At 46.4% G+C, this 25,501-nt stretch overlaps 1 protein-coding gene across 3 annotated transcripts in view; it reads right to left on the bottom strand.

Moving 5' to 3' along the window:
* PLXNA4 (plexin A4) overlaps positions 1–25,501 on the bottom strand; it is a 455,595-nt gene that overhangs the window by 403,626 nt on the left and 26,468 nt on the right. For all 3 annotated transcript variants that reach the window (XM_040595348.1, XM_040595350.1, XM_040595349.1), the window contains exons 2-3: positions 22,445–23,708; positions 2,318–2,500 (exon numbers count right to left, since the gene is read on the bottom strand). In XM_040595348.1, the coding sequence (XP_040451282.1) occupies positions 2,318–2,500; positions 22,445–23,623 (1,362 nt within the window). In that variant the 5' untranslated portion in view covers positions 23,624–23,708. The remainder of the gene's footprint in view (positions 1–2,317; positions 2,501–22,444; positions 23,709–25,501) is intronic.

The raw sequence follows: 25,501 nt of genomic DNA, 5'->3' as shown, positions 1-25,501 counted from the left end.
AAACTTCATGCTAACATAATGGATTATCCTGGAGTTGCAAAACCAATGCACTATTTCCCTTCCTTCCAATTCAAAAGCACTTGATTGATGAGCCAAGGTGGAAAACAAAGCTTCAAAAAGCCCATGAAGTCTTGGCAGGGGCCAAGGAGTGTCAAGTGAAAATCTGCCAAACTGGCCTTGTGTGGCACCCAGAGAGGAAAACAGGCTGGTGTCCTGGGCTCAGATACCCTCAGGAGCTGTGGAAGAGGGCAGGGTGTGGAGGAGAGTCAGTGCTTGCAGAAATTGTAGCAAGGATAGGGCTGAATCTGTAGGAGCCAAAGGTTTCCAGGAGCCTGGATCAACTGCTCCAAAACAACCACACGTGTTTAGGGGAGCCCCACTTTGCTATGCCTTCTGCCACTCTGGTGGAGACTTATTCAGCTGAGGAAGATCTCACCCAAGACTCCAACTCTGCTCTGACACGTGGACCCAAGGCAGTAAACACAGTCAGAATATTCAGCAAATTAGGCAAAAGGGAATAAAACGAAGCTTTCTCAAATTACATCAGCCAGTTCAGTTCCCCTCTTCTCATTCTTTACCCTATAAGGCTGTCCCCACTCTCTACCACACTCCATAAAGCACTAAAAGCTTTCTCTCCTGTTTTCCCCTATTAAAAGGAATCAGATCTCGGATTCTGCAATGTGACCTGTAAAGGCAAAGACAGAGCTGTGTCTGAGTTGGCTTCTCCTGAAGCCAAAAGGAAAACCAAAAGCTTGCGAGTACAGGGAAGCAGCAGTCATTCTTAACCATTTCGGTCTTTTGTATATTTACCATGCAGATCTCAGCTACCCTATTCTCCCCCACCAAGAGACGGACTGGAGAACTAAACAGTTTATTATGATATCATAAATGACAGGGAAGCAAAACCTAATTAGTCAGGGGAGGAGATTATTTTTATTGCAACTCTTTAAAAAACAATTTGGCTCCTTTTCCACATGCCTGAATAGACTGTTCAAAACAAAACAAAACAAAACCCCAAACCATTCTCTTTTCAAAAGCATCAGCAGCCTTTCCTCTGTTGAACAAAGCCAGAGACATTTGCCAGCAGGCAGAATCTTGTTCCCCTTGCAGATCTCCCTCAGCACAGGGGCATTGCCATCTGAATCTACAACCCTGATTTTCTTTTTAAGTGAGGAAACAGGTAGAAGAACAAAACCAGTGATTTCAGACCTTCCTTAAGCATCTGTGAACAAAGGACTCCCTCCCTTCCTTCCCCATCATACACGAGCCATAGTAGATCACCCTTTCATAGCACCTTCCTCTCCCCAGCTTAGAAGTTTTTATTTGCAAAAGGAATTCAAAGTGGAATCAACACCCAACCCCCAAGGCTCTGCCCAAGTTCCCTTCCCAGCTTTTCACCCATCCCCATCACGATGGCAAAGCAACAATCTCCTCGCACATACAATATTTTGCAACACTCCTGGGCTTAGCATTCAGACAAACATTGTCAGACTGGCACCTAGGGGTTGTAATAGTGGTGGCACCCATAATTAGCATGAGAAGGTCCCTTCTAGTACCTCTTCTTGCCTTGAGAAAACCACAGGTAGATGATTCCTAGCTTCCACCTCCCAAGCTTCTATACAATCGCCTTACATGGCAAACTACAGAGCCACAACCATGCAACAGGCATATTTTTAGTGAGAATGCACAGTGACGAACATAAACACACTCTTTATTTTATTTGTGTTTATGTGGCATCAAACATAAGCATAATGCTCATTCTTGTTCAAGACACAGCCTTCCCTTGATGAAAATGCTCTTCCTCCAGTACAAGCGCCCAGCCTGACCTAAACAGAGATTGCTAATACCACGCTGGGCTCATGGTGAAACCACAGTCTGGTCATATTGCTCTGAAGAAAGATCTCCAGAGCATGAACCCTGTTTCCGAACAGACCTCAGCCACAGTCAGTTTTTCCTGTGGAATGCACAGACACCCTGTGATCAACTACTTAATTAGAGATGGTCTGAACAAAACAAAAATCTGTTGGATGCAAACTGCATCAAGTCTGTCTGTGGCTGTATCAAGTCAGTCTGTGGTTTGACTTCAGAAACATTCAGTTGCTGATGAGCAACAATTTGGAAAAAGGATTTTATCCTTTCTCATACCAGCTTTATCCCTCAAGTGTGAAACACAGGAGTTTTTTACCAACTGAAACATTTTCTATCCTCAAAGTAGATGATGCACCTTAGGATAAGGACTGTTTTCACACTCAATACAACACTGCAAATCTCCATAAGAACGCAAAAATCTGAGTTAGAGGACCACATTAGGTCTTACCTTCTTCAGCTTCCCAGTCTTGGTGCCCACAAAAGCCAGGGAGTGGTTCTTGTAGACATAGGCAATCACAGACGTCATTCTGTCTCCATCCTCAGTGAAAATGGGGAGCCCTCGCACCATGGACGATACTCCCAAGGGGGCATTCATATCCAGGCCACAGAAATTGTCATCAATTGTTAACAGCTATGAACAAAAAGAAAGAGAGTGTAAAAACAAATTAAGCCATCAATTCTTTAGCCATTTGGGAAGTATCCATCCAAACGGAGACACCATTGCATAACATGCCTATAATTTATGCAGACTGACAAATCAATGACAAAGGCAGGACTGGAGAAGTACAGAGGTGGAAAAAATTTGTCCAAAGTTGCATGATGACTTACAGACAGAAAGAGAATTGGAAACTTTCTTCTCTTGAATGACAGCCCAGCAGGATACATTACGTTAAGCCTTTTTCCTACCGCTTTGCCAGTCAGTTTTACCAGTCAAGACCTAGCAATCAAAGACAAAGTCTGCTGAAAATGTCTTAAATATATCTAGTTCTGTCAAAAAAAAAAAAAAAAGTATGCATATCATTCCCATGGGATCCAGAATAAGAATCACTGAGCTAAATCTGCACTGGCAAGTAAAACAGACCCTGGCCTGCCCTCTGGCCCAGAGACCCAATAGTGTAAGGCTTACACCTATGAAACCTAAATAACCGCTTCCCTCCTACCTCCAAACCCTGTAGCATCACTTATGCTACATCTGGGAAACTGTAGTCCCCCAGGGCATGTCCAGGCATCGCCTAGGAGAGGGCTGGTCAGCCCAGGCCATACCTGCAGCGGGGGCCACACTAGGGATCAAACACTACGCACAGTGACTGCACACACTCTCCGCTCCTGGGGACAGTTTAATCATGTAGTCCTGGGTTCTTCTCTCACACTCTTCAGCCTGGGCACTTCATCCCTCTGGGTCTCCATTTCTTCCCTATGAAATGGAGATTATCCACATTTATCCATCTTACTGTAACACACTGAAGCTCTTTGGAGAGGAGGGAAGGTTTCACAGCTGTTATGAGAGCCTTCCAGTGTTTGTTGAAGATGCCCAGGAATTCCTAACCACCAGAGAAAGGACCCTGTTCATTAATGCTGCTGCCTAAGCTCTAACACCTATTACATTTGAACTCAACAGGCTTATAATCAGACAGATGCTCCACGGGGATCCTTGCACATGAATGCACGTAGTCTCTAGTTATCACTGAGGATGCTTCTCTGGAATTCAGGGAGTTACAGAAGTACAGCAGCAGAGCAGTACAGACAACTCTTCTACCTTAAGGCACCATCTGGACAGTAGGTGAGGCCAACAGAGGTTGCCAATATAAAGATCTTCACAGAATAAGTCAAATAAGGATGAAGCTGCGAATACCACAGTACACAATTGCCAAAACAGTTAGCCTTTATTAACTTCACTGGGACCCTCACAGATTTGAATTTAAGCATCCACTTAGAATATTTTGCTGGACCAAGGCCTAGAACTGTAATTATTAATTGTACAGGAGTGTTGCCTCTTTTTCACGTATCAGTAATAAAGGACCATGACAATTATCTTTCTGAACTCACATCTTCCTGGAAGCACAGTTAAAATATGTGCTGCTCCTTACTTGAGTTCACAAGCAGTAAAAGCCTGATAGTTGATTCATTTTCTCCTTACCCAGCAATTACAGGGAATAATTACAGATGGTTTTACTGAATGAAAGAATAATGTATCCTAAATGTACTTGTAAACACATAAAACCTATGAGGAATTCAAACAGCCATTAGTAAGGAACAGCTAGTCTGAGCTCTGGCCTGCAAGAGTCATTAGTGCTTGTGGACTGCCCTTTCCGACCTAAAACAGCAGCTCAAAGAGCAATTACAGATCAGATCAACAGCCTCCATGGGCAGCAGACAGGATGTTTCTAGTCTACAATAATGGCACAAAGTCTAAGATAAATCTGCATCCTGGATCCAAATGCCAAATTCAGCTGAGGTCTAGTGCCACCAAGCTGACGAACACACTTCAGAGAGGCAGGACACCCCTGCTCACAGCACGGCTTGCAAAAGCTGAGTGTTTCTGTGGATAATGAGAACACGCACAGCTTCATTCCATGGGTCAGGATGGAAAAGCTGCGGCTTGATTACTCAGGAAGTACAAATGTGTTTGAAGCAGCAACGCTACCCAGATCTTTCTGTGAGATATGGGATACCGGCTGTCAGAGATGAGCTAACAAGAGGAGCATTGTGTTGGCCTGATGTAGTGTCACAAGCATTCTGTTCACTGATTCACTACCCAACACATCACCTGGTGCGGGATCCTTCTCACCCAGCTGTAGCTATGTAAAATCTTAGTAAGTATCCCACAGTAGTCCTCTAAAGCTACCTCCGTAATCAACAGAGGAAAGGAGGTATGTCCAAGAATAAGCCATCCAACCAAACTTGTAATGCACTGGATCACCTTCTGATAGAGCCAGCTGATTTCAAAAGGACTTCAGATGATTCATTCAGCTCCAGCATCTAACATGAAGATGTATCATGCTTTGAACCAAAGGCTGGACTATATGACCACTTGAGATCCCTTCCAACCAGGATCCTGCGGATGTAGGATCTGAGAAGAATCCAGGTCTTGAAGTCAGGTCCAGTTTGACCGGAAACTCTTAAGCTCTCAAATTAACATGATCTGTGTTTCAAGGCTATAATAAAACTGCGCATGTGTCTCACTCAAACCAAACCTACAAATAGCAGAAAGCGGGGCAAGGAAAGAAAGTCCGGCTTGATCATGTTTTTAAAGGAAAACAAGAAATGGGAAACAGCATCCTTCACCACCAAAAGGATGAAAACCTTAACAGTGCCAGCAGATGTCTTACCTAGGATGCAGTGTATGAAGCTCAATCACTGACAAGCAGTGAAACAATAGCAATCAAACAGAGCGGGCACAGTTAGAGGCATCCACATTGGCATAACACAGTCCCCCTCCCTGCAGCACAGCCAAACCCAGCTACATGCTTAGAGACCAGAAAGGACCCATGCAATCATCTGCTCTGCCTTCCTGCGTGACCCAGGACCTCAAATGTCAGGCAGAAGCAACTTGTCCTGTTTTGCAGGGAGATAGAAGCTACTTCTGCTTGCTCCCTAGGGAAGTCTGAGTCTGCATGGCTGTAAGGATACAGCCCTGAGCCCCCTGTAACCTGCTCTATCAACAGCCAGGATGTGTTAGCTAGAGTGCATGATTGCTGTAGATGTATATCAGAGCTCACACAGCCAGCATAAGCTCTCATCCTCCTGCAAAACCCTAAGAGGATAGAGACCCAGAGATCCCAGCATCAAGCACAATAACCTGTGGCTGATCTGCAGCACATTTCCAACCTGTTGAGACTTAATCCAATTGCCACAAGTTAGCTCCTTCTCCATCAGACTGGTCCCAGTGCCAGCTGAACTAGAACCTGCCCATACTGGGGCTGATATCATGGTTTCCCCCCATACAGACACAAAACTGAATGTAAGCCCATTTATTTCATCCTATTTCCTTGACATTATTTACAGAAGGACACATCCTTACAAGAAAGATGGGAACAGATTTTTTTAGTAGGGCCTGTAGTGACAAGACAAGGGGTAATGATTTTAAACTAAAGCAGGGTAATTTAGATACTAGGAAGAAATTCTTTACTGTGAGAGTGGTGAAGCGCTGGACCAGGCTGTCCAGAGAGGTGGTTGACATCTCATCCCTGAAAGCATTCAAAGTCAGGTTGGGCAGGGGGCTCTGAGCAACCTGATCTAGTAGAAGATGCCCCTACTCATTGCAGGACTTCTAAAGGTCCCTTCCAACCCAAACCATTCTATGATCCAAGCACTACCGCAAGGCTGAAGAGTGAAATCAGCATTTTCTCTTACATGGCACAGTTCAGATGGGATCTAGGACCATCACAACACACTCTAGCCTCCAAGACACGCAAAGTGGTGTGTGAGGGCAGACATGGCCATGATGTTCACTCACACACTGTTGTGTGAGTGACAGAGGCGCAATCACAGGGTTGTGGTTTGCAATGTGGACAGCCGTCCCCCAAGAATAGCAGCAAGTCCAGCAAGACACATGCCACATGAAAACTACTTTCATTTAACATATTTGGGTTATTTCCTCTAGGGATCATTTGCAAAAAAATGCCAGCAAGCAAAACCCTAAAAATAAACATCACCCAGCTTCTGTGCAGCTGTGGCTCTCAGCTGCACACATGCCTTTGTAAAGACAGAAATACAGTCATCTTCTTCAGCAAAGAGAAACACGTAAGGAAGTTTGGATTTATGATGAAAGGGTCAGGAGTTGCAAGCACAGGTTTATTTTCAATTCCAGACACTCCTAGCAGCAATATAAAGTAGCCACGTTAAACTCTCTGGAGCTTCTCTTCTTGGCAATTTCACATTAACGACTTTCCAGAATGAAAGCAGAGGTGAGGACATGAATTCACTCTGCTTGCAACACTGCTGCTGCACCAGCTGGGATATCAGGGAGGGGCAAAGGGAAGATCTAAAGAGACAGGAGTAAGATCAGCAGTTCCTGCATCCTCAGCAGTTAAAATCTAACCCAGAAATTCACAGCTCAGTCTGTAGGTAACTTGGGAGGGAAGGGGGGCCCAGTGGTTGAGGTGCTGGACTGGAGTCAATCAGTTCATCATCCCACACCAGGTTCCCACCTACAAGAGGGAATATTACTCACCACCCCTCTGCCCCAGGAAAGCTGCTAAACACAGGTTTATAAGGTTCTCTACACATCTGAAATATCTTCATGTGAGAATGATTGGCATAAATGCCTTCCCAAGCCCCACCACCTGCCTCTCCATCTTGGGAGAATGTGCAGGGGGGAGCCAGCTGGTGAGAGACCACAGTCTGCTCCTGCTGCCGCTCCCTGCATCAGCAACCAGAGAGTTCATCTGCAGCCGTGACACTGTGGCCAAGTGTCACATTCACCAGTGAAATAGGAAGGATGTGCAAAAGAATGGGCCTGATTTACAGGAGGATTCTGGCAGACATTTGCCTTCTCCAGGATTAAGCCTATCAAATAAATAATTAACACATCCAAGCCCTCCTGGAGAGAATGTTTTTACAAGACTGGTGCTGGCTCAGTCCCTTAGGGATCCGCTGAGCCCCCAAAACCCCCAAACTCAGCAGAAGGGGTAGAGCTCTTATTACAGCACCTCCATCCCCATCATCATCTGATTCCCCAGCAGAGGCGAGCACTTTGGCATCGCATGAACGGCTGAAGCACCAGATATTAGGGGGCCAGTGCAAACAGGGCTCAAACTGCAGTTTTCCCTTAAAGATCTGGTTTAGCTATCTGCCTCTGAAACAGCCCCTGATAATCTAATATAGCCTAATTATTTGGGAAAAGCTTCAATAAAGGATTAGCCATCCCTTGTTCCTCCTTGCTTTCACTCCAGCAAAATTTTCTCCATTCAAAGCACCAGGGGCTTTATCCAAGTATCTCAGCAGGCTCCAAAGCAATTCCACAGACGCACTGGGGATAAAGGCTGTCCCAATGGCCAAGTCTTGCCTTTGATTTACAGCTAATACTTAACAGCCCTGTCTTCATATGGTGGCAGGTACTTGGCTCCTAGCTCTTGTTATCTCAGGCTTGGCTACGCCAGACGATGGAGGAAACTCATACATTATGGCTGTCTGTGCTGCCAGCAGGGCCAGGGAGCCAACTGCAATAAGAAATCAACAGTGATATGTACCTGAGTCTTCACAAGGAGATATCCAAGGTCTTTTCCATCACCTGACTGCAAGATCTTCTTTCCTTCCTGACTGCAAGGACTGAGTGAGGGTGAGGGCAAGCATGCGTTCTACTCAACAGGATATTTAAAAACCTAAAGAGATGGAAGCCCTAAGAAAATTTCTCACCAGGAATCTCATAGTACCTGAAGAGCTACAGGCTAGGAAATTTAGGCTTTAGATCACTTGGTGCAGGGGTGATCCATAAATTCCTAAGCAGCAGATCTGCAAATGTTGAAAACTATCTCCCTGCAAACCCTAGGTCTCTCAACTCCAATGGCAGCAGTATGGTGCACAAGGCTTGTGCTTCTCCCGTTTGCCTGTGCATGTCCTTTTGACGGTATAAGCATGTGCTTCGGTGACTAGTGAACTTCTGGTTAGATGCTGGGTTGCCCTACCCCTGGCATTAGGACCTTGCCTTCCTTGAGCTGGATTGGCTGTGCCTCTGACCTCCAGCAGTACTGCCTCTGCTTCTGGCCATGCTGCCTCCAAGTCTCTCTTCTGACTCCTCTGAGACCAGTGGAATTTATTTCACCTGAACTTCTCCCCATGATCTCTTCTGTGAACTTTGACAGAACCATCACATTTCAGCCCGCTGGCTGTGTCTAGCTATGAGGTCCTACTGCAGGATGGAGACAGCCCCTCTGACTTTCACCTTGTGCCACATCATTCACGTAATCCGATGCCTGTTACTGCCACCACCACCACCACCCCACCACCCCCATCACACACATTCCTGACAATGGGTCAGAAGAAGGCTGCGGGCTTGTCCAGTGAGCATCAACATCTGTAGACCTTTGTCATCTGCAATTCAAAGCCATGGGGAAATTTTGCGGACAAAAAGATGGGAACCCTGAGCCACCAACCAAAGATAGCATAGATCACCAACCAACCCACTATTCAGCGGTTAGCCTGCAGTCTAACAGAATACAAAAATATCCAGTACCGTTTCCCCAGGGTGCTCTGTGATATAATGGAAGCTGGATAGTGAGCTAGCATTTGGAAATACATTATAATTGCACTCTGCTTTTCACTTGTGCAACCACAGCAATGGTTACCATGCAATTACATGTCACCATATACAAATGACAGTGCAGTTACAGTAACTTTGCCAATTACAGGGAAATTGCACCCACTATGCTAAGAGGTTTTCATTCAAACATAATTCAGGAACCCAAAGAACAGGGAGAAAAGTTACTCAAATGGACTAGAACTGGTACAGGCGCTTGGTTTTTAGGTCTGTAGTTTAAGCATCAGTTCAAGGACTGGTGTCAAGTTTCCAGTGCTGCAGAATCTTAATGTAGTACAGACTTTTTATGCCTGCATTTATGTTCCTGCTATACTGTGAGCATAAGGCTTCCCAACAGTCTATACCATGTACCTCCACGTCGTAAAATTTGTAATTTCCTGAAGAGGAGGCTGCCTTTCCTACAGAGACCAACAGGTTTCTTTAGTCTTTAGACCTTTTGCTCTGCAGAGCTGGGTGATTATTAGTAACAAGTAAATGTTGCTATACATTTAGTACTTTCTAAGTCCTGACTTTCTCAATGATTAGCATACCTAAAGATGTGTACAATGTACATTGGTTAGTGAACCTCCAAAAGTTTTCTAGACCACAACATTCAAAATTTTAAGCAATACTGGCAGTAAGTTTGCTTTCCTTACTTTCTGCTGGAGATGCAGATCTGCATCTGCTGGAGATCTCTCCCCAGAGATGCAGGCCACAGCTTTCAGGGTCTGCTGACTCTGTCACAGCCACAAAGCTAGTGAGCAGCAACTACAAATGCTTTCCAACCTGTGGCTTGCTCTCAAACTCCTGTTCCCACTTTTGCTATGTGTGTTGCCTTGCAACTGGCATGGGATAGCAGCATTTCTGCTCTGGAAGCAGCTCTGGGCTATCAGAGGGAAACAGTTCATGCCTCCATGGAGCAAAGTCTGGAAAGCCCAGAGAAGCACATCATAGATACCAAGAGTGTAATGTCATAACAACTTACTTGCTTCTTGGTCACTTGCAGAGAAGACACTCCTACCATTACAAAGGAAGATGCAATAAGGATCCAGCCTGGAACACCAACAAGTTAATGAATCTATGTTACTGGCAGATGATGTACTGACACCCACTTCACCACATCCCTCAGCTCCTATGTGAACTTCACCTCCAAGTGCCTGCCAGGAGAAACAGCCACACTATGTTCAGATACACAAGGTGAGGTGCGGAACAGACTCGGATACTTGGCAATATTTTTTAGTGGGATATTTACAGTTTCTGTGTTTAGATGTTGTAACTGAAGTGATATTTCAAGTGCCTTGCTTAGACCTCAAGAGTCTGATATAGTCAGGGAAGAGAGACAGTACCTCCAGCAGCAACGCAGCGTCAGACTGAGATAGTACAAACACTCCCATTTATGGAGGTCTTCACATCCCACATCCCAAACAGCATCGCTGTGTCAGCCAGATCTCCCTTTTGCATACGTCGTTTCCATCCCCTCAAAAAAATTTCCAGCATTACCATTACAAATCTGAGTGTTAGCACACCAAGCCACACAGCTGGAATGAAAATTACAGAATCACACAATGGTGGGGGTCAGGAGGGACCCCTGGAGCCCCCCCAGCCCAGCCCCTGCTGAAGCAGCTCTCCCAGAGCGGGCTGCACACAGGCACGTCCAGGGGGTTCTGAATGTCCCCAGAGCAGGAGACCCCACAGCCTCTCTGGGCAGCCTGTTCCCCTGCTCTGGCACCCTCACGGTAAAGAAGTTCTCCCTCCTGTTCAGGTGGGGCTCCCTGTGCTGCAGCTTGTGCCCGCTGCCCCCTGCCCTGTCGCTGGGCACCCCTGACAAGAGCCTGGCCCCGTCCTCCTGACACTCGCCCTTGAGATGGTTGTAGATATTGATAAGATCAATCAGATCCCTGAGGTGCGGGATCACTGAGGTTTATCCCCTCACAGGTGACAACTGTACCTACAAACAAGAAGGATGGATGAACCTGGCGAGCAGCAAGTGTGCCTATAAAAGGAAGCAGAGTTCTTCTGCAGTCCCGTAAACTTCCCCTTGCTGGCTCAGAGGCTGGACAATCATATGGATGAGGCACTGAAGGATAAACAGAGGGATATGATCTCTGTGGCTTTCAGCTCAGCACTTTCCATGAGCTTTAAAAAATTCACTTAAAATTTTTCACACGCACACCAAAAAAAAAAGATATTGTTGAGTGTGGAGACTCTGCCTTTGAAACCACCATGGTCTATCGGGCAAATAAGCATTTAGGGATTTTTTAGAAGTGAACTATTGATCAAATAAGCTGCAGGAGTTCTTCTGTAAGAACATACTCCAGCAGCAAAGCTGTGTTACGCACCTGAAACACAGTAGCACCAACTTCCCCTGATGCTGCTGTAGCTAAGATGGGGAGTAAGAGTACCAGAGAAAGAATATCTTAGGTGAAAAGAGTTTTCTGTGTAGGTAGAAAGACACCTTTGAAAGAAGTGCTTGCCAGCTGCTGCATTTTATCCTAAAGGATGTTGCATTTCCATGATTGGCCAAAGGTGGTCTACGTAACAAATGCCTGTAAACATCTACTGCGGTGATGAAAGAGGTGTAAGAAAAGACTGGAGCTCTTTCCTCTGCCAGCTATACACTGTAAACCTGAGCATCCTTGGGTTTCTCTCAGGCATGTCCATCCAACAGAGACACCTAACAAAGAGACATTCCCTTCCCCAAGTTAAAATATCCCATGCCCACCTTCACCAGGTGGACACAACAGCCACACTGCAGGGCTCTTCCAAGGTAACCACAACAATACCCTTGCTGCCTGTTGCATGCAACGTTGAAGGAGCTTTCCCTTGCTGACCTGTCCTCCCTTTCACAGACAGTGTGCCTGGCCCGTTATCTCCCAACACTTGCTGGAAGCAGAAAGGTTAAACCAGCATTTCTGGAGCATTTCTGCTAGCTACCCTCATTCCCATTCCAGTGACAAACACCAGCACCTTGCCGGATAGAGTCCAGCTGCCTCCCTTATGCCGGCACCACCAGAGATTCTCCACTGAATCACAATTACTATAATTATTATTTTGTTACACAGACAAAATTATCATTTGGGCTGCAAAATGCCACACACACCAACAGTGCTATAGAAATTAAACAACAATGCTGCTTTGCATGCAAGCAACACCTTCGCCCAGAGATCCCAGAGCCTCTTAAAAGCATTAATTAAGCCTCACCACAGTCCTGTGAAGGTAAGCTGACTGTTGTAATGAACAACATGTATGTGCTGTTGCTCTTCAGCAGGGGGAAATTGAGTGAGCTTGGCTGGGTACAAGAGGCCCCAGCTTGCTCACCAGATACAAGTCATGCCAAGCTCCAGGGCTGCACATCTGTATCAAGGAGAACCGAATTGTGCCTGGTCCTATCATCTCACAGGAAATGAATTTAAAGAAGCCTTGTTATCAGCTTAAACAACAAACTAAAGCACTAGAGCCCTGAAAAGAAAAATCTCCCACTTGCTGCCTCTATCTGTGCAGATAGATCTCGGTACTTGAGGAATTCAGAGCACTTGTGTCAGTCGAGTATAGTAGATTCACTGAAGCAGTTACGCTCAGCCTGCTCCTGTGGCTGACGCAGGGCTGGGGAAGCGGCAGGCTGCAGCCAGCCTCAGAAGCAGGGACACCGCGACAATCCCAGCCCTGTGCTTCTTGGTGCAGGATCCTGACCAATAGCCCCTACCCGCTGGTAAGTGCTGGGTCATTCCCTCATTAGGAGCAGTACGCTTTTATTATTCCCTTCCGCACGCTCCCTCACTCTGCCTCTCCCACTCTCTGTGTCTAAATACACGCCTGGCTAATATTGCTTGTTTACAGGATAAATCAGCTGAACAAATCCTATTATATTTTGGAACACTGACAATAATGGGGTAATGACATTGAAACAGGGAAAATACGATGTTGTTCCTACTGATCTAATGTCACCCACATGCTCTATCAGCTATGCCAGCTCCAGTACTGCATGGAAGAATCAGAGGTCTCGCTGTCTTTCTCTGGTGGTACCATTTAGTTGCAAGTGTATCTGGGTGTCTTGCCTTGCCTGTGTTTTAAGTACTACTTTAAATATTTTAGATGTTATTAGAATCTGCACCATAAAGCAGAAAATATTGGGGCTGCAATGTTTACTAGCTCCAAAACTGAAGCAACTGGGTGCTGGTGGCCCAGGGAAGATGTTAAGTCCTACATGTCATGTAGTTTTCTGAAGCAGAAAGATGCAACATGGGTCTGCATTTCAGCAAGCAACAATCATCCACTTCCTTACATCTATCTGTGCAACAAAGCAGAGCTGAAGAGGACAGTTCAGAGGCAGATGTGTGCAGGGCACCCAGGTCCCCCACTTCAGCCTGATCCTGCACATATCTACCCAGCCAGGTCCGTGCTGGCTCTGCAAACACCACATTTTGTCCCAAAGCTGTTGTCATGTTACTCAAAGACTGGGCCAGTGCTAATAAAATGCCTCTCAAGCAAACTTACAGCAGAACCATATCCAACATTAGCACAGCTATGTAGATGCCAGGCTGGCAGAAATATGGTCAGATGAGATTTGGCCAAGTCTCTGTAGTTACAACAGCCTTTCTCATGTCCACCTTCACACCAGTCCTCCAGCATCTGTATTATCCTACCTGGTATAATGGTGACCCATGTTTCCATCCAATTTAGATAAATAAACACGCTTGTTTTGGGGAGAGGAAGGGGGAGGTCTTATGTCCTGACATATAAAATAAATAGACATGCACATCAGATCATTCCCAGATGCTAAACATCTTTGCTGATTCTGAGACAGATCCTGAACTATTTTTCACCCCGACAGCTACGCTTGCATCAGGCAAGTGAGAAAGGGTCTGTGCAGGATCTAGCCCAGAAAGCAATGCTGAATCCAGCATACCCTCAACCCCTTCCTCAACAGAACAGTTATTGTACAAACTCCAGTGCCTGCCTGCCCCCAGCCCGGAGGTGCTTTAAATAGCATTGGGCTCATGAAGAGAGCTGGAGTCACTTTGCTTCTGGCTTTTCCAGGACAGCTGGGTTTTGCTTGCTGGTGTTTTTTTGTTTTCGGTTGTTGTTTTTTTAAAAAAAACAACAAACACCAACAAAACAAACAACAAAACCTGTTGCACAATCACTCCCACTGGCCCGCAAGGCAGCCTCCTGGTGAGGCAGTACAAGGTCATGTTTGAGAAGTAGCTGATCTCCCTGCATGGAAGAGAATGCGAGGAGACCATATGGAGCCCTCCAAAAATGCAAGGCTGAGCCACAGGCGACCGCAGGGCTCAGCCACAGAAGAAAACAGCCTGGGTTGCTGGCGGGGGGGGAGCAGCAAAAATCAGTTCCCAGAAACAAATCCGATTATCCATGTGGCAAGCAGCAGAGGCAAATGGCACAAGCAGCAATGGAGAAGCTGGCACCTTGCTCACCTGCAGAAGCAGCTACTGGGGCACCACCAGGACCCAGGACTGATGCTGAGCTGCTCAGGCAGAGTCCAGAGATGGGACTGATGATGGGGGAGGGAGCTGCGCCTGAAATATCTCAGACACAACAGCGACTCAGCAGCCTTGGGCCCTGCTCTGTCCTCAATGAACATGTTGTGTGAGTGAGGGAGGTCAACCAGACGCAAGGAGCCAGGAGAGAACAGCACTGTGCACGGGTTTGGCGCCTGGCCACTTAAAGGCACAGGGTTTCCTCTGGCTTTATGCTTGGGAAGTAAATAAATTTTATTTTTGAGAAGGAGGTTGTTTCCAAAGCATGCTGCTTTTCCCCCCTCCCCCGCCAGGAGAAGCAATGAGGATTTTGGAAGCAGAGGTTGCAGGCTGGGGGTACGATAAGAAGGTAATTAATTACCACCAGCATTATTTCTGCATGCACACTGATCTGGAAGTATCCTTTCAAGGACAGGTGTTTAATACAGAGGAACATACTTAATACCTCAAATGCAATCATCCTCTCCATACAATTAGCCCCTGGTTTACAGCCCTCAAGTGCCAGCTTCAGTTGATGTAGGTGCTTAAGGGGTTTTGTCTTTCTCTCCCCCAGAGCCTCCAAAGCCACTTTTCTTCCTGCCTGGAGTGCAGAGCACTTCACAGAGGCAGGGAAGTGTCCTTATCCCTGCTAGCTGAAAGCAGAGAGGTGGCACATGGGAGGAAGGACTTCCACCGAAGAAAAAGTGAAGATGAACCCATGTGGTGCCTAAGAAACCCCTGCAAATGAGCTCCCGCCAGGTTAGTATGTGCATGCCTACCTGAACAAGCGGTGGGTTTTTGAGGATGTCCACAGGACTGGGATGTTGCCAGCAGCTATACCCAGGCTGAACTAAGAGCTCATGCAGAGACTGGAGAGGTCTGGTAGTGCTCACCCAGCACTGCTCAGCCATAGGCACATATATGGATTGAAAAGCCAGGAGGGTCTCATTACAACAACTCATTAGACCCCAACCATCATGTCCCTAGCACGAACACTAAGCATGCTAATCAATGAATTAGTGCTAATTAGTTAACAAGACTGCTGGTCATCCCACAGAGGAAGGGCTAGGGAGACTTCCCTAATCTAATTACAGAGGTGCCAGGACCTTGCTCAGGATAGTGGAGATGTGAACTCAGCTGTTCTCCATTAGCCTGAGGAGCATGGCCCTAGATATTTCTGGCTACTTCCACCACTGACAACAATCATGAGAAATACCAGCCACATTGCTGGAGAGAGCTCACTGCTCTGCTTTTGTCTGAGCTGCCTCATGTAGCAAGATAACGTGACATTCCTCTCCAACAGAGTATCTTTCACCCCAGAGCATAGCCAACTTTGCAGGGGAGACGATGGTCAGGCCTGCTGGAGGTAGGCAAATGAAAAGCAGGAAGGTGCATGGGGGAGATTTGCAAGTCAGAGGTCAGCTGCAGAAACCCTAAGCTGGCACCCTGCCCCTTCCATTAAACCCCCCATCCACTCCAGCTCCCAGCATCAGCAAGAGGACGCTTGTTGCCTCTTATCAAAGTTGCTGGCCTCAGCAGGTCACTCCAACAACACGCTCCGCACACAAGCACTCCAGTTCCCATCCAACACAAACTGATGTGACCAATTATACAAATACAGATCTGGCAGTAATAATCCTGTTTGCTCTGTCTCCAAGTCTCCAGTGGGCATTCCAGAGAGACATTACTGTATTTCTGAGGCTACTGCCTTTGCACAGACTGCACTGTCTTTTGGTTTTGTTGGGGTTTTTTTCTTTTTCTTTTTTTTTTTTCCCCCTTGGTTCCTGCTCTTGCTTAAATCTTCAGAGGAAGGAGAAGAAAACGCTACTAAACGCTGACCAAGAACTGACCTCAACTGACCACGAGCCCTTTGGATGACAAACATGAGCCTGTGTAATTTGGAGTAAAGACATGTACGCAAAACTCTTGTGCCTGGTCTATCCAATAGAGATGAACAAAAAGACCTATTGTGCAAGCACAAGTGGCGTTGACATTCACAGAGATTTACTTAGGATAGCCCAACTGGCAAGCAGTGACACTACGAGGTCTAATGAAATCGATAGCTCGTTCCTGTGACTGAGTCATTCCCCTGGGAAAGCAGCAGCCTCACATACCGGCCAGCCCAGCCGGGAGAAACGGGCAGGGGCTGTGTGGGCAAAATGTCAAAGCAGCAGTATTGCATGGACCTGCTTCTACACGTTCCTCTTCCCAAGGTCTAAGCAAAAGTTAACACTCACTTTCAACCCAACCTTTCCTGTTAAGGGAAAACAATGGGGGAAGTGACAGATAGAGACCACAACTCCTGTTTTTTAGTTTGTAAAGTGATTTTTTCTTTTCTTTGAAATGCTCCTTTCCAGCAGCTCTATCTTATGTCCTTCTTTCTAAATGACCCTGGTTTTCTGTCCCCCATACCAGAGGAACACAATAGCAAAGATGATATTCACTCTTCCAGCAATAGGTAGGAATGTTGGGTACAGCACTAAGACCCAGGAGTCCCTGAGCTGCAACTGCACTGCAAGTTATGTTTTATTGTGCCTTAGCCAACCCTCCTGTAAAACAGGGGTAATGCTGCTCCCCATCCTGGTCTCTCAGAGATGCTCTGTTAGACCTGTGCCCCGTTAATACCAATGATGACAAATGCAAGCCCTGGGAGGAAGAGGAAGTCATGAAATAGGCTTTTTATAGGAAAATCTTAGCTACCCCATCACTGACAGTGGCGTTGCCAGGAGTCAAAATGACTGTCCCATACCATACGCAAAGCCCTTCTAAGACCCGAGCTAGAAACGACCCTTCCTAACCCGCAGCATGGAGCAGAAGAATGCCCATGGATCAGTCCCAAGCACCATTCATCCCAGGGTGAGGTGTTCATGTTGCTAAAGCAAAATGCCTGTGCACCCAGCTGGTATCCAGACATGCTAGACATCCACCTATGGAAGGACTGATCGGCAATATGCCCTCTACAGCTGCCTCCTGCATTCAGTTAAACCCTGTTGAGTACAGCATTGCTTGCTTTGGTGGGTGTCAAGCATCTCAAATGGGCAAGGGGGATGCAGGGAAAGCGGGAGGAAGCAGGAGAGCAGAGTCCACTTGTGGAACAGATGGATGGAGGAGATGCAGGACTCTCAGGGATAGGCACCAGTATCTGCAAAGATGTTTTGGGGAGTTACTGACTTAGGCTTGTCCTGAAGCATTAGAAGCACAGGAAGCCTCTATAGCCAACTCACTTGTCAGACAATTACTTGGGTCCCAAACATCCACTTTGCCTGCCCTCTGCTAGCAAAGTGTTGGAAAAATATTGCCTGGCTTTTTACACAAGGTCTTTTGTTGGCTGGTCAGCTTCAAAAACATTTCTTTTCTCCCTTAAGTGACAGCATTGCCATGAAAAACAGGAAGAGACTGAATACAGTAATTTAAACAGTCAAACTCCATTTCCTGCCAAAAGGAAAAGAAAATACCGGCAAAAGGCAGAAGCCGGGCAAGAGCTGGGGACAGACACTTTGATTATCTTGGACAGATTATTTGCACTGTGTATCCGGTAAAAGCTACAGCGATGGAGGTGACACCTTTTCATTTCAGGGACTGGAGTCTGTTAGGCTGCAGAGAGGCAGGTGATGCTGTGAGGCAGATCAGGCTGGTGAGGAGATCAGGAACTGCAATAGCAGCCCTGGGTTCCAAACAGCTCCTAAGCTGACAGCCAGAATCACATGCCAACGACACACTGTTTGGGACATCACTGCAAGTCAAAGCTCCAACAAGGATCCCCATTCCTCTCATCACCCCAGCAGACCCTGGCATCCTCATGCTGCTTTAGAGTCAGTCTCCAATACCCTCCTCTTCTTTATGCATGATTGTATGTCCCACACCTGCTCGACCACCAAGGTAGAGTTGAAGGCTCCCCTGCCTCCACTACTGAGCATCCCTGTAGCACAATTGTCACTGGGCTCCAAAATACACCTATTGTTTATGCTGTCTCATAGTAATAAAAAAAATAATCAACAAATCTCCCAGTGATCAAGTCCTGTACCATAATGGCCATTTACGTCTCCATCCTCCTCCTAAACTACTTTTTTTTTTTCTTTTTAAAGAAATCCAGTATTTCTCAACTGTATCAACAGTTAATTACAATGTTTATGAAGTATATTTAAACCACAGCCTTCTTTATCCAACATAAATTGTTTTCCATGTTAAGAAGCCAATTTTTCCCTGCAAAACAGCCCTTCCTTCTGCCAGCAGCCTGCATGCCCATACAGCCGCGCTCCCTCTGCTCCATACATTGATGCGCCACAGAAGCAGTCACGTTCTGGGGACACACAATGCTCTTGCTAGAGCACCAAAGGGGATGAAGGTGCTCTCTGTGGCTATATAAGTAGGCATGGCTTCCATATCAGGAGAGGAGATTTAGATTAAACCTGAGGGAAAGCTTCCTAGCAGCAAAGAGAGATCATGTATGGAGAGGAATCTCCATTGCTGGAGGTTAAGAACAGGTGAGACAAACATCTGTCAGAGATGTTATAAGTAGGGCAGAAGGGCAAATCAGATGACCTAATAAGACTCTTTTTCCCAACCTCATTTTTCCTCTCATTATATGAATTTCTAAGCATTTGGGGTCAAGTATACTGTTTTAATATGAGATAGCTTATATAAAAAATAGCTTATAATTAATAGCTTATATTAAATTCTTTTCCTCTTATTATATGAATTTCTAAGCATTTGGGGTCAAGTATACTGTTTTAATATAAGCTATTATCTTGTATTTGCAGAGAGGAAAACTAGAGAGTTATTATCTGGAACTGTTCATCATCTGCGTGAACACTGCCAACTTGCAAATCAACTGCCCAGACATAAAAATCCATCACTTTTTGTGATTTATGCTGAAGATTTATGGGAGGACTGCTACAATGCAAGGACAGGGGAGGAAGGAACATTAAGAATCTCCACTCATCTGTGGACTTTTATATTTCTCATTCTGGAAATTCTTCTATCGCACTGCTAACCACTGCAACATGCACACACGGTGGGCACGAGAGCAGCACAGGCTCATTGCACAGTTGTAGCTCTATCCCTTGCCTTCACATTGGGTTTGCAAACCAGACCAAGGTGAGTCTTCGGGACATCCAGCCCTGTAGGACATCTGAAGACCAAACATCTCCTGCTGCGTGTTGACCATGAGACACAGTGCATCCAGCCCAGCTTGCTGCCAGGTCCTACACAACCTCAACTTTCCCCAGCTCCAGCTGCACCAGCAAAGTTGCCTGACCAGAGAAGCTGCAGACTCTCACTGTACTGCTCCAGCCAAGCATGCTGTTCCCTCACATGCCCGTAACCATTTGTGTGCATATTGCAGGTTAGGAGAGCTGTGCTGGGAGTGGTCCCCAAGAGACTTCTCTTGCCCTGAAGCAGCCTTTAGCAAGCATTACACCAAAACAGGAGCAGAAGCATCCTAACATGTGCATCTCTGAGTCAGTTATCACCCTATTAGAAAAATACTTGTTATTAAAAGCCAGACCTGACCATGCACCAAAAGGTGAGGACAGTGTGGTGAGCCCAGCTCCATAATTCATGGTCCTACAGTTAATAACACAAAGAAGGGCTGGAATATGGCTTCTAATAGTGTTTCTCTGAGGTACTTGGTGAGGATTTCCCACAGTTCGGCACCAGGCACATCAGCTTTATCTGCTCACATGCAGGATTTCAGCTGCTGAGGGCAGGGCAGCAGAGCTGAAGTTCCTGTCCAGCCTTGATCGCATGCAGGTTAAGCCTCTATTTGCACCACCAGAGAGATATTTGACATCCACACAAAACCAGGGAAAGTCTCACTGATGGATTTGCAATTGCTTTTAGAGCTGCTTCAAATGTGTGCGAAGAGGCAGAGCAGCGGTGCTGGTGGATGGCTGGCCAGCAGGACATCAGCAAAGGAGACAAGGTCCTCACAGACATATATCCAGGCTCCAAAATACTTCACCAACCATCACATATTTTCCAAGCTTAGCAGCTGGACTCTGCAACCCTTACAGCAGCCAAGTCACTAATACCTCTTCCTCGGGCAGCACAGCTGATCTCAGACAGGGCTTGCCAGCAGCTTTAAGCAGACTCATTTAAGGAAAAGACAGCTCACTTGGTTACACTTTTCAGACCTCTGTTTTTCCTTCAAGGATCTCCAAGCTCTTTTTCCAGCTGGGAAGTATTAGCATCTCTAATTCACCATTAAGAAATGCAGTCACAAATGTGCTTTAACAGTTTCTCCCACTGTCACCTAGTTCCTTGTCCTTTCCCCAATCTCTGCATTACTGGCCCTCCAAATTCAGACTGGTATGTCAGTCTTCTTAGACCAGGACTCACCCCAAGGGACACAAGAAATCTGCTGGCTTTTTTGCTCCTGTGTAAAACCACAGATGCCAGGTGAATGAGAGATTTCAAACCTCCCGATTTGAGAGGTCCAGTATTGCAAACATTACTATGGAGCACAAGCAGAGCAGATTTGCAAATGCATAGAGAGGCTTAACAGCCCAGGGAAAACTCCAGTGGGAAGCTCCCAGCTTAAATCTAAAGGCAGCTCTTTGAATGTGCAGAGGCCTTGAGGCTAAACAAAAAAAAAAAAAAAAAAATCAAAGCCAGATTTGGGCACAGACTTTCTCTCTGTGCAATGCTCCATAGGGAGCTTTGCAGGTCCAGGCAGAAGGGATCCCAACTAAAATGAAGGACTTGTCCCTCCACACGTTCATCTTGGGACTGTAAGAGCAGTGCAAGGTCAAGCAACAAGTGCTGAGGGCACTGGTGTAAAGGGAAATTATGGCAGAGTAAGGTAGGACCAGTCTCACTGCAATGAGGTTTCCATCTGTGTTCCTCTTGGTCTGCCCTTGTCCTGCAAAGGAACAACAGCAGGGATCTCCCAGCAAAGGAGGCTTGAGTACAAAGGAAAGCTGGAGCAATCCCATATCCCAGGCCCTGACTGCCTTGAGATTATGGGGCAGGAAAGCGCTCTGGTGTTTCTCCGTATTCCCTTTGCTCAGACTTGAACTTGCCTCTCACTTGAAAGAGCTAATTAAGGGAGGAAATCAAAGCCCAGAGAAGCAGCTATTACAGCAGCCTGGGTGTGGTGCCGGCTGTAATGCTGACTTCTGTGCATGGCATCAAAGCCAGCTGTGTGCTGGCAGGGCTGATGCACAGTTCTGCAATGACACTTAATAAACCAACAGAACAAACTAAGACCATGCCTTAAGACCATTCGTAGGTCAGGTAGACCAGACTCTTCCCCAGTCCTGCCCTTAAAACTTGCAGCATTTAACCCTTGATCTGCAGCCAGGCCTTAATTTTGCAGTGCAAAGGCAACACAGAGCTGGCTGGAAACTGAAAGCTGAAGGACTGTGGTAGTTAACGACCAGTGCTTCTCAGCCCTTGAAGAAACCAAGCCCTGGCTTCACCAAGTTCCATGAACAAATCCTGCTCCAACACCAGCCCAGGGAAATAAAGTTACACCAGTAGACACAGAAAACAGCACAAGCCATTGACATTATCTAGGTCCTGGTTTGATTTCTACGTTTGAGCCAAAGCTGCTCAAGGAAATGCAATTTCACCCCTTATGAATTGCACAGCAAAGTAACTGCAACAGGCAAATTCCTCCTAAGGATTTACAGGCCCCTTGGCTTAGTTCATCAGCAAACATCGCATAAGGAAAGCGATACCTCCCTCATGGATACCTGTCCATGAGAAATCTGAGGTACAAACTGGTTAATTTAGGTGGTATGGTAAGCTGGAGGCAGAGCCAGGACTGAGAGGAGGCAGTCTCAGTTCCTTAGTCCCTGCTCTAAGATCTGTGAGCACACGAGGAGATTAAGGTTGGGTGCTTAGGGGCTTCACTTACCGCACTGCTACAGGGAATGTCCTTAACTTTGAGCCAGGCCAGATCTAGCGTCCCCTCTCCCCTGTAGCAGGACTGCAGTCTGTCCTTGATGCGATCATTGATCTTTTTCAGGACAAAGATGCAAAGAGCAGACTCATCCAAGGACTTCATCTTCCTTTTCTGCCCCTTGGAGAAGACTGTGAAGAGGATATCATCCTCAGGGACAACACCCAAAGACCTGGCTAAGATGGCTCCAGCCTTAGACAAGTAGGCTGCCTGGAGCAACCGGTACTCCACCCCGTTCTTCTCACAGCCAATGGGTACCTCAACATAGGAGTTAAAGGCTGTGTCCTCCTTACAAAGCCGGACCAGCTTGGAGGTATAAACCTGCTCCTTTGTGGTGGAGCCAGGTGGTGAGATCATCTCAGGCTGCAGAGTCAGGAAATAGACAAAGTTACCACTGCTGAAGCCATAGATGTAGTAGATATCAAAGTCAGGGATGATGGTAAACGTGTCTGATGGGATCTTGATCATAGAAGCCACGAACTCGTCGTGAAAGACATATGCAAACATCCCATCTGCCTCGGAGTTCTTGGTGAGCTTTCTGCTGGAAATAGTGGGGAAATACTCAGGTTTGCCATCCACAGCAGTGGCAATGAACAACTTGTCATCCATGTTGCTGTAAGAAACAATGACTCCAAAAACAGAGCCACTCTCATTCACCCCAGAGAGATAATGCTCCTTCTTGTGGAAGGGCTCTCCCAGCTTGAAGAGGTCATCCAGCCTCAAAAGCTTACAGATGCCCTGGTAAAGACTCCCACATGCTATCAATCGATTCTCCTTGTAGTCTATGAGGAGCATTTTGTTTATGTTGTTAGTGGGTGTCAAAGGCTCATTGCAGGTTTGGACTATCCTGGGAGGATAACACTTGGGATTATCATCATCAGGACCAGTCTGGTGGGTCACCAGGACCTTCAGGTCACCGGAGAGTTTGTAGATCCTGTTGACAGCTCCCAAGTAAATGTGCCCAGTTCTTTCGTCAACCACCAAGTGATTGAAGTTCCCCTCTGCTTGGTCTCCAGTGAAAGTGATGAAGGGCCTCTTTGGATGGAGTGGCTGCTGCCTACCAAGAGGTGACACTGTAGTAGATAGCAGAAGGTGAGAAACCAGGCAAGTCCATTTCCACATGGCCAGTGACATGATTACAAAGGTTTGTATTCCCAAGGGAACGAGGATTAAGAGCTGTAAGAGTCTTCAAAGCACCAATTCCCTGGCAGATTTTGTCCTACAAGCAAAGAGAAAAGAAAACAAAAATACATTACTATGGAGTATTCCTTCCTCCTCCCTCCTTCACAACCATGCCATCCTCAGAGCATATTTAATTGCTAATCCTCCCTTTCTCGTCTCTGAGCTCTCTACTTAAAACCAGCACAAAGGGACCCCTCCTGAAAGAAAAGTTGCTGGTAGAAAGAGCAGAAATCACATTGCAGAATAATAAATCAGCACCCTTTCACTCTCCATTACACACACATGTGCCCCATGGTGCAGCACAAAAATTCACCGGAAGCCAGAGCAGTACAGAAGGCTGCTGGTAGAAACATCGAGCAGCATTGCCGTTTGCACTGCCAGCTTTGACTCAACTGTGTATTTGCTATCTAAGATGGCAGGACTGGAGAAGGATTATTATCCCACTCTTCTGGATGAGGGGCTGAAGCCTAGAGAAGGTCAGGGACCTGCCTACAGGGACAGGTCCAGATGGATGCTGAGCTCTTTTGCAACCCTTGAAGCTTGCCAGGAAGAAGCCAGCTCTGGTCTGACATTAACATCCGTTCAGGGAGCCCTTGGTCCAGGACAGGCCTGTTTGAAGAAGATCTCTGTGGCTTCCAGATCAAAGCTGCCTCATGCCAGCCCAGCCTGGAGTACAGACGTAGGAGCTGCAGTGGTCCAGCCTTCACAGCCACATCTATACAGGGCATGCAGCCAAGCACAGAGTAAGCTGAGCACCAGGTCTTCTCCCTCCCCTGGGCTCTCGTAACAAGACCACTTTCCACCCACCACACAGTCAAGAAAACATTGTCTGAAAGAAAGGCACAGCTCCCCAGTCATCTCAGATGACTGAGGAGAAAGGGTGTGCCTAACTACTAGTAGTAATAAAGTCTAAAGGACCATGAAGTAGGAAAACTAATGACCCAGGGACCAGCCTTTTGACTTTCTAAAGAAAGGGGAAGAGGGCTTCCTTGCATCACTGTCTTTTAAAATCTCTCAGGTTTTAACCAGGGTGATGGGAGCAGTATGGGGTTCAAACAGCTTCTGTAATTTCATGACCACATCACTAAACCTCATCCTCATTCCATGGACATGCATTTGCCTACTCAACACATCCATCTTCTCCCTGTTCCTTCGCTTTTTCATGGCTGCTTCTGTACCAAGAAGAGCTTTGGTCCTTTATGGCCCCACAGAGCACATGGGAGATTGAGTCGTATCAACTCGGGTCTCACAGGCCAAGCTCCTTGACGAGTGCTGACTGCACAACTTTCGTTGCTGGTGGCCAGGCTGAGCTACATGAGTCTTTCCTCCCTCCATCCTTCTTTAACATCCAGATCAGAATTTCACAAAACTGTTCTTGATTTTAAGGACACAAGCCAAACCCCAGTACTCTTGCAGCCCAGTGTCCTATCACCTGTCTCAGAGTGACTTTACTGAAGTCAGAGGTGTAACTAGCTGAGCAAAGGTGACAGTCAGCCCTGCACAAGTAGGAGGCAAGGAAAAATAAATAAATTTTAAAAAATCACTTTTTATAGATCCCAGCAGGAAGGAAGATGTAGCAGTGACACAGGTCTGGATTTGCAGCTTTTTCAAATCTGTGTAACCCTGCTAACACCAGTGGAACTGAAAAAATTACTTAAAGAAATAATTAAGAGAATAAATCCTGTCTTCTTTTGACCTGTAGACTGATTAGATCTGATAGTGGAAAGGGTAAGCCTGGGCTTGTAGAGCATCCACCACTTTTGTGCCACCCCAAATATTTCAGAATCCTCACAGCAGCCAGAATTTCAAAGCTGTTGTATGATCACCTTC

Source organism: Falco naumanni, chromosome 5 (assembly GCF_017639655.2).
Source record: "Falco naumanni isolate bFalNau1 chromosome 5, bFalNau1.pat, whole genome shotgun sequence".
Taxonomy (NCBI): Eukaryota; Metazoa; Chordata; class Aves; order Falconiformes; family Falconidae; genus Falco; species Falco naumanni.
Note: the sequence above shows the minus strand (reverse complement) of the source record. Positions and strands in the feature narration are given on the sequence as shown.